The sequence below is a fragment of the Hibiscus syriacus genome, unplaced genomic scaffold (assembly GCF_006381635.1).
Source record: "Hibiscus syriacus cultivar Baekdansim isolate YM2019G1 unplaced genomic scaffold, ASM638163v2 tig00111166_pilon, whole genome shotgun sequence".
NCBI lineage: Eukaryota > Viridiplantae > Streptophyta > Magnoliopsida > Malvales > Malvaceae > Hibiscus > Hibiscus syriacus.
The window spans coordinates 2315303-2325847 of NW_024063008.1; the positions used below are offsets into that span (position 1 = coordinate 2315303).

The following is a 10545-nucleotide window of genomic DNA, read 5'->3' on the forward strand; positions in this document are numbered from 1 at the left end:
ACACTTATCATAGATGACGCTTGGCTTTGGACAGGTTGATGCCATTGAACCCCAATTTGATGCAATCACTAAAATACTAGCAGGGAAGAAAACATTGTCATGAATTCTAATGTATGTTTTGAGATTCTAGAGTATAATTGGAATCACTTTGTAGTATAGGATGTAAATTAATGATGGTAAACTATATGTTTAGTCACCAAACTTTCATAATGTTTTTATTTTGAACATTTAACTTTCATTTTTTGTTCTTTTTATATTGTCTGGTTCTTAATTTTTAATTTGATTAATATTTTTTGGGTAAATTTGTGAAAAAAAATCTCAAATTCATTTTTTTAGACTCTCTTTTATTCATAACGTTAAAATATTTTCGAATGGTGGAGAGGTCGAGAACAAGGAGAAGAGAAATATATTTTGATTTCATATTGATCAGATGAAAGATGTTACAAATTAAATTAATATAAACTAAAAAGAAGAAAGAGTGAGAGAACTGAGAATATTTTGGTAGAGTTACATTACAAATGATGTCCGACGATAAATAAAGAGTGATGAAGGAAGTTTGGGATGAGATTAGACCAAAAGGGCAGAAAGTTCCATGGCATAAACTTATTTGGTTTCCAATGCATATCCCGAAGCATTGCTTAATCGTTTGGATGGCTCTACAGGACAGATTACAGACCAGAGACCGCCTACAACGAATGGGAATTAGCACTGATACAGCATGTGTAAACTGCAACTTATCTCACGAGACAAGAAACCACCTATTTTCTGAGTGTTCACTAGCCGTCTTCTTATGGAATTCTGTTTTGACATTGAATGGAATGAATCCTACAAACTTATCATGGGAAGAAACGGTTGCTACAGCAAGCACTTCATGGAAAGGGAAATCTCTTATCACCTTCATTTTAAAGATAGCTTGGTCTGCTTTTATCTATACTATATGGCAGGAAAGAAATCAGCGAATTTTCCAACATCGGTCAAGATCTGCTGAAATTTTGCTAACCGAAATCATTGATGCTGTTCGGTTTTGTCTTAGGGGAAAAAATATCAATAGGCTAGATAGTACTAATCTTAACCTTTGTAATGCTTGGGGTTTATAGCTCTGCCATTCACTATCTTTGTTTAGGTGTGCATAGTTTCTTTTTTGTATTGATTGGTTGAATGATTTGTAGCAAAACTTTGTTGTTTGGATAATAAAATTCTACTTATCCAAAAAAAAAAGGTTGAAACTTTTTGACCAATTTTATAAAATGAAATGGCCTAAACTCGACAACGTTTTGGTGTTTCCATTAAACATTTAACGGTTGAGTGATCGAAACCATCGACTTGAAAGTTTAGAAATAATATTGAAAATTTGAAAAGTTAAATAACCAAAAGAAAAACACGTTGAAGGTTAGGTGGCTAAACATGTAGTATATCCATTAATGAATCAAGTCACATGATGATTTCAAGCCCAAAAGGAAGCCCAAAACCCTAAGGACTTGATTTAGATGTTAGATATTGTATAGAGAGGCATTTAAAAGGCTTAGGGTTTTATCAAAGCTTCTTCCTCTACTCGAAGCCGTCAAAGAGAGAGTGAAGGGGAAGAGTGTCAGAGAGCCAGAAAAATGAAGACCATACTTTCATCAGAGACAATGGACATCCCCGATGGGGTTAACATCAAGGTGAAGGCCAAGATGATAGAGGTTGAGGGCCCCAGGGGTAAGCTCACCCGCAACTTCAAGCACCTCAACCTCGACTTCCATCTCACCAAGGACGAGGAGACAGGCAAGCGCAAGCTCAGGATCGAGGCTTGGTTCGGTACAAGGAAAACCAGCGCCGCCATCCGCACCGCCCTCAGCCACATCGAGAATCTCATCACCGGCGTTACCAAGGGCTACCGTTACAAGATGAGGTTCGTCTACGCTCACTTTCCCATCAACGCCTCCATTACTAACGGAAACAAGTCCATCGAGATCCGTAACTTCCTCGGCGAGAAGAAGGTCACCCATCTCTCTCCCATTCCTTCCTCTATTTAAAATCTTTTACTGCATGTTTATTACGAATCCAACACTGATTATTGCTGTAGATTCATTTAAGCTTCTATTTTCCCCCTTTGAACAGCCAATCTCTATTTCTTGACTTGATTTTAGGTTTTGAGGTTTCTTATATTAATGTATGGTTTTCTATTACAGCTTTTTGAAATGACATATTCCCATCAGCTTCCCTAGTTGTCATTTTGGATACCTGATAACTTAATAAAACTACTATGTTGTATAGCTTGCTTTAATTTTATTATAGAACCGATCCATGTGTGAGTCTCTTGCTTAATGTCAACACCGTTTATTGAAGCTTGAAATTCATATCGACTTTGTTTGCTGATGTATAGAAATGGGCAATCATCATTTTTTATTCCTTTTCAACCTAGAATGTTTAATGTTATAGTTCAAGGGTTAAAGAACCATGTTTACTCTGGAATTATCTTTCTATTATTGATTCTCTTGCTTAATGTCAACACCGTTTATTGAAACTTGAAATCCTTATCGACTTTGTTTGCTGATGTATAGAAATAGGCAACCATCGTTTTTTTTTTCTTTTTCACCCTAAAATGTTATTGTTCAAGGGTTAAGGAACCATGTTTACTCTGGAATTGTCTCTCTATTAATGATTGATGTTCGAGATGTCTGATGTTTCTTTGATATTATTTATATATTTATGTTCTTCTGTTGGTGAAACATTAGGTGCGTAAGGTGGATATGTTGGAAGGTGTTTCCATTATTCGATCCGAGAAGGTTAAGGATGAGATCGTTTTGGATGGTAATGATATCGAACTTGTGTCGCGATCAGCAGCTTTGATAAATCAGGTACTCTCTCGTGCACCCTATGCTAATATTTCCCAATGTTCCATAACCTGACTGTTTAAACCTTCATTTTGAACAGAAATGTCATGTGAAGAACAAGGATATTAGGAAGTTCCTTGATGGTATCTATGTCAGCGAAAAGGGCAGGATCGCCGAAGAGGAATGATTATTATCTCGAGTTGTAGTTTTGGGGTACGGTACATTTCAATGTCATGGTAATATATGGTACCTTTTCCTGGACTACAGATGAAGGGTACAAGGATGTTATCTTTATCAAAAAATTTATTTTGTGTTGGGTCTTTGTTATGAAGTGGGTGAAGATATGATGGGAAAGTAAATGAGCTTTTTACCAAAAAATTTAACGAAGAAAATGGTCTTTTAGAATTCAACAATAACTGTATTGATCAAAACTCAAAACCGACATAACAATTAAAACAGTTTATCTTCAGTGGCAATATTAATGTGCCATTATTCAGCAAATATTTGAAGTGGATGCCACCATGCAAGATCAATGCGGTACGTTCAGTGTATTTCAAGTTCTCGATGTCGATGACAAAGCGGTACTTAACATCCCTCTTTACCACCCTTTCAAGAGCTTGAGTTGCATATTGGATTGGTATCTGATTTTGCGTAAAAAATATCTTAAATCGGTTTTGGAAAAAATCGGTTTTTTTAAACCGGATAGTATAACCGGTTTGGGGAAAAATTAGGCGACCGGATTTTTTACCGGTTTGAAAAAAAAACCAGATAAAAAATCAGTTTTTTATCCGGAAAAAAATCCGGTATGTGGTTTAAAAATCCGGTCTGGGGTTAAAAAAATTAGATGATCGCATTTTTTACCGGATTAAAAATTGGTTATTTTTAAAAAACCGGTTTTTTTCAAATCGGTTACATCATCCGGCCCTCCAAATCGGTTATGATCCGAACCGATTTTTTTATAAATCGAGTTTTTAGTTTGGTGAAAAAACCAGATCGATTTTTATCCGATCTAGATCGAATTTAAATCCGGCTATGTGCATCTCTACCTGCCAACAAAAAGGTCAATTCAAGCAACATAGTTTTACAATTAATCAAGCGAGAATAAGTATGGATGGTCATTGGTTGAGTTGGGTTTTGACCCATCCGAATTGAATTCGAAAAATTAATTTCATAGCCTTCTCTTTTCATAGCCTTCTTCTGGAGATAGTCTGGTCTTTCGTATTCATTAGACCTAACTCAACTCAAAGTTTAGGAAGGTTTCATCTGACTTAAAGCTTGATTTGATTTTTAGATCAAAACGTGTATTTGACCTGACCTAATATATATGGGATAGGATTATGTTTTATAATGTAAAATTAAATAATTTTACATAAATTTAGGATCATTAGATGAGTACAAATTGATGGTTGGAAAATATTAACTAGAAAAGAAAACAAAAAGTTAATCTCAATCATCTATTTTGACTCATCCAATAGTCATCTCTAAGAACAATCTAATTAGATCAAATTGAAACCTATTGGGTTCGGATAAAACAGCCATCCCTAAGAACAAGGAAATCAACACAGAATATCAAATACTGGTCTATACCCAGATTAAGGCTTGCAGGGCTGAATCTGACTTCACTTGGGAACCCAACAAGGGCATAAACACCAGTAGGCTTCAGAAGTGACAAGCAGGGATCATATGGATGATTGCCAGATGCAGTGTCAATTATAAAGTCCAATGATATTGATAGGACCTGCACAAAAACCCATAAGATCCAGTAAGGCCAATGGTTATGAATTTATTATAAATATGGACTTCTAAGATGTTATAACTCCTTAATCTTCTACCCTCATCTAGGGATGTAAAATCAGGTAATCGGACATGTTTCAGTCGGATTTTGGTAGGTCGGGTGAAATCGGATACATGTCAACTCAGGTTGATTTGATACCAGATTCAGATCGGGTTCAGGTCATGTCAAATCAGTTCGGGTTATTTCAGGTTAATTTGACATCAGATCTAGATCGGGTTCAGGCCGGGTCATTTTCAGTTCGGATCGATGTCAGTTCAAGTAAAAACAATTCAGGTCCAAAGCATATAAAGACCAGGTTAATTCAGGTTTGGGTGGACTTCAGTCGGATCTCGTTCAAATCGGGTCACATCATTGACAGATAAAATTTAGGTCGGATGTTTATCGGATACGGATTGAGTTCAGGTCGGGTCGTTTTTATTTTTTGGATTAATTATTTTGTCATCTTTCGTGATTGTTGAATTGCAAGTTGTAATTGTATATGATTTCGAGTAATTTAAAAGAAAAATAAATATTCATAGATCAATTTTGTAAAAAATATAAATTTAATGAAAAAATTGAAGAAATGTAAAATTACAAATAAAATCTTTAAATATAAATTGAACAACAAACATATGTAAGGGATTAAATTGAAATAAATTTAAAATATGAGGTTTAAATTAATATAAAAAATGACTAAATTAAACACATTTAAAAAAGTATGGGCCAGTTACAAAAATATAAATAAATAACAACTAACAATGGAAGATGCAAATATAAATTTAAGGACTAAATTGAATACATATAAAAGTGAAAGACTTAAAATTGAAATAAATTAAAAAACACAAAAGGATTAAATCGAAATAAATGCAAAATGTGAAGAAATAATGAAAAATATAGTAAATTGCATTCATTTAAAAAACTGAAAAAATATTATATATATATATAATATATATATATATATATATATAAGTTTATATATAAACTATATTTATATTATAAACTATATAATTATTATAAGCTATATATAAATTATGTTTATGTGAACTATATATATAAACTATCTATGTATAAACTATAAAAAATATATAGTTTATAAAATATTATTTATATTAATATAGTATATATATATATATGTATGTATATAAACTATATATGTATAAACTATATAAAATATATAGTTTATATATTATAATTTATATTAATATAGTATATATATGTATGTATAACTAATAAAGTAATATATAGAATATATATATATATATTATATATATTAAAGAAATACTATGCATAAACTATATAAAGTAATAAATTATATAGTTTATAAAATCCCTAAACTCTAAAACATAAACCCTAAATCCTAAACTTTATAAACTATATATGTATAGACACATTTGATAATTCATATATAGTTTATATAAACAATAGTTTATATAAATTATATATGTAACATTAACCTATAGTCTATAAACAATAGTTAATATATGTAACTTATAGTATATGTACATATGTAAACTATATATGTAACTTATAGTACATTTATGTATAAACCATGTATAGTATAGTATAGTATAGTATATATATATAAACTAGATAAAGTAAAATTTATATAGTTTATAGAAACGATATGCATAAACTACATAAATTAATAAAGTATATATAGTTTACAAAAACCCTAAACCCTAAACATAAACAATAGTTAATATATGTAATGTAACCTATAGTATATGTATACATGTAAACTATAGTCTATATATGTAATTTATAGTACATGTATCATGTATGTATAAACTATGTATAGTATATATAAACTATGTATATATATAACCTATAGTATATGTATATATACAATCTATTTATATGTTATATAAACTATATATGTAACCTATAGTTTATAATCAATAGTTTATATTAGTGTACTATATAGTTTATACTTTATAACCTATAGTATATAATTTATAAACTATATTTTATATTAATGTACTATATAGTTTATATTAATGTTAATTATATTAACTATAATTTATATTAATATAGTATATAGTTTATAAACTATATTATATTAATATTAATTATATTAACTATAGTTTATAAACTATACTATGTAATTTATAACATATAGTTTATATTAATATTAATGTTATAGACTATATTTTATATTAATATTAATTATAAATTATAAACTATATTTTATTAAAATAAGTTAATAGTAATATTAATTATATTAATATTAATTATAATATATAATTATTATAATATTAATTATAAATAGTGAATTAATAAAAATTATATAGGGATGAAATTGAAATAATTTAAAATATAACGATTAAATTGAATCATTAATGTTGGACTAAATTGAATAAAATCAAAAAATTTAGACAACGCTACAATGCCAAAAGAAATTAAAAACACGCGGATCCAAAATACCCGACCCGAACGGATCACTATATAAGGTTAGATTTTTTGTTTTTTCCTCATTTTCAACTTCCTATTCATTTCTCTCATTTTGCTCTCTCTCTCTCTCTCTAGCTCTCCGCTTCTCTCAAATTCTCTGTCTTCTCTCTAAAAGTTCATCTGTGTTCTTCATTTTTCTTTAAAAACACCTTGTTTTGATCTTCAAAAACACCAAATCCAAAAAAATTTATGTTTTTTTTTATCAAACACTCAAAATTTCATCCTTGTTCATCTGAAACCCCTCATTTGATCTTCATAAACACCAAAACCCATAAGTTTTCTTGTTTTTTCGATCAAACACCCAAACTTTTCTCCCTTGTTCATCCGTTTTCATCCCAGTTCATATTTGTTCTTCACAAAAACCGTTTGTTGATCTTCACAAACACCATACCACATACCACTTCATGTTTTTTTAGATCAAACCTCTCGTTGATCCTTACAAACACCTAAACCCTTATATCATTTTGTTTTCTTCGATCAAACCCAAACCTGTTCATCTTCTGTCACCCAACCCTAACTTGAACCCAAACCCTAAACTAAAACCCTAACCCTAACCTTAACCTAAAACTAAACCTGAACCCTAACCCCAACCCAACCCTAACCCAAACTGAACCCGAACCCGAATATGAACCTGAACCTGAATCCCAAACCCGAACCCAAACCCAAATTCAAATCCAAAACCCTAATCCAAATTCCAACCCGAACCTAAAAAACCCTAACAGAGCATCTTCACTTACTGTCTCTGTTGATATTTAAATCCCTTTTTTTTCAAGGGTTTCATGGACAGCTTTTCTTACGAGTTGAATGGTCTAGGTATGTTATTGTTTGATATTGCATCATTTTGTTTTTGATTTTAATATTGTTTATTAATATATTATTAATTTCTTTTGTAGGAGAAAACCCAACATATCAGAATGAAGGGCATTCTGAAGGAGGTAAATAAACTGTTTAATTTGTAGCTAATGTTGATTTGTTTTTGTTGTTGGTTGTTCATTCGGATTGCTTTTATAAGGTTGTTAGATGCCTTTATTTACAGTTTAAATAAACTGTTTAATTTTTAGCTACTGTTGATTTGTTTGTGTTGTTGGTTGTTCATTCGGATTATTTTTATAAGGTTGTTATCTGCCTTTATTTACAGTTTAAATAAATTGTTTAATTTGTAGCTACTGTTGGTTGTTCATTCGAATTGCTTTTATAAGGTTGGTTCCTAACTCTAATTTTTTTGCAAGGGGATATAAATGATGTACTATCCGAAGCAGTTGATTTAAATAAATCCTCTAAGAGGAAGTCCACTGGTTCATTCGAATTTGGGAGAAGAACCTCTGCTGTTTGGGACCACTACATATTCACCAAAGCTGATGATGGTTATGTTTATGCCGAGTGTAAGTATTGCAAATTGAAAAGGTATAAAACTTATTTTTATATTTGTACATCTAACCCTAAAAGACATATTGAGAAATGCCAAGCATATAAGGATTTTCTTACTGAAAATCCAGATAGTGTAGCTTCTTTTAATCAAAACAAATACTGTGAATTGTTTTATGATGTTATTCTGTGTCATGGTTATGCATATAGTATAGTTGAGCATGATAAACTTAGGGTTTTACATCAATACCTTAATTCTTCTGTTAAGGATATATCTAGGTATATTGTTACTAAGTATTGCATGTTGGAGCATGAAAAGTATAAAAAATTACTACTTGATTCAATGCATTATGTCTCAATTCGTGTTTGTTTTACATGTGATGCTTGGTATGCTTGCACTTCATATTCTTATTTTGCCCTTACTGCTCATTATGTTGATAATAACTAGAAACTTTAGTCTAAAATACTTAATTTTCGTTGTTTTCCTCCTTATCATGATGCTGAGTCTATTTTTAAGTTTGTGAAAAAGATGATATGTGAATGGGGTCTTGAAAAAAAAGCATTTACCATTACACTTAATAATGCTTCAAATGATAGAATGGTTAAAAGACTGAAAGATGATTTGAATGTCCTTTATCCTCTTCCTTGTAATGGTAAGTACTTCCATATAAGGTGTGATGCCCACATTTTGAACTTGATAGTTCAAAAAGACTTGAAGGTAATTGATTCTTCTGTTAATAAATTATGTCATATTGTTAAGTTTATTGATTCTTCTGACTCTCGACTTTGTGCCTTTGAATTAGCTGTTAAAGACTGTGATTATTCTTTCTCTGGTAAGTTAGTATTGGATGTTCCTACTCGTTGGGATTCGACTTACTTGATGATTCATAGGGCACTTGAGGCTAGATTAGGGATTAACTTATTTGTTAATAGGGAAAATGAGTTGGATATCATTACTGATTATGAATGGGAAACAATTCAAACAATCTGTGATTTTCTTGAGCCTTTTTATGAAATTACTACTCTATTCTATGGTTCTAAGTATCCCACTTCTAACTTGTATTTGGCTAACGTTGTTGCAATTGAGAAATTATTGTGTGATGCTCATAATGATCCTTGTGAAGGTATTTCTGCAATGACAGGACCCATGCTTGAACTTTATGATAAATATTAGTATAATCACTCTATGATTCTGTCTTTTGTTATTTTACTTGATCCTCGATATAAATTACAACTACTTAAGGAGTTGTACAGTGTTCTTTATGTTAAGGATGAGGTTCAACGGAGGGTAAGTCTCATTTATGATGAGTTTCTTGAGTTATATGTATTTTATTCAAAAAATGCACATTGTGTTTCTTCTTCTTCTTCTTCTGTCTAAAGTAACACATCCTTGGACAGAAGTGGCTCAAGTTCCAATCAGCCTCGAACATTTAGAAAATCAAATTTATTTCAGGTTAGTTAATTTAATTTCTAGTTGAAATTTAACTTATTTATTTCTTGTTTTTATTACTAATTTATTGTCTTTTGTTTTTTTAGAATTTTGATGCCAATTTAGCTACTTCAAGGAGTGGACGATCTGATGTTTACTCATACATCAGTTTGCCCCTTGTCCCTCATAGTGGAGAATCAGACTTTGATATTTTGGAGTATTGGAAAAATCAACGTGTTTCATATCCTGTACTTTCTCGCATGGCGAAAGATATATTGGCTATTCTAATTATTGCAATTGCATATGAATTGTCCTTTAGTATGGGGGTAGAATTTTGACCAAATTAAGAGCTTCACTCTTACCAAAAAAATGTTTAGATTTTTGTTACAACCCGTAATTGGTTGTATGGTTTCGATCCGGAGGATAAGGATGAAGACTACCTTACTCTGGTTAATGACTCTGCTATGTAAAGGTATGATGTAACACCCTTAACTCATATCCAACCCGAATACAAGTCCGAGGTGTCACATTGACTTTTCAAACTTTGACTCTTATAGAAAATCACGGGAATTTTTAAAACTTTTATTAAAACGAAATACATTAATTTACATAAAACCATAAAATACAAAATCTATCAGAGTATTCGTAATTAACACTTATTACATGCCCACATTCTATACATAACCAAGTACATACTTTTTCAATTACTT

General features: G+C 30.9%; 2 protein-coding genes across 2 annotated transcripts; both read left to right on the forward strand.

Annotated features, from left to right (window-relative positions):
* Positions 1-545: 545 nt before the first annotated feature.
* LOC120155318 lies at positions 546-1097 on the forward strand. The gene has a single exon (XM_039166869.1). The coding sequence runs from the start codon at positions 546-548 to the stop codon at positions 1095-1097; it is 552 nt and encodes a 183-aa protein (XP_039022800.1).
* A 436-nt stretch (positions 1098-1533) lies between these two features.
* Positions 1534-3082, forward strand: LOC120155163 (60S ribosomal protein L9-like). The gene is made up of 3 exons (XM_039166742.1): positions 1534-1979; positions 2718-2840; positions 2917-3082. Exons 1-3 carry the CDS (start codon positions 1605-1607, stop codon positions 3001-3003), a joined length of 585 nt encoding a protein of 194 aa, XP_039022673.1. The 5' UTR covers positions 1534-1604; the 3' UTR covers positions 3004-3082.
* Positions 3083-10545: the final 7463 nt, after the last annotated feature.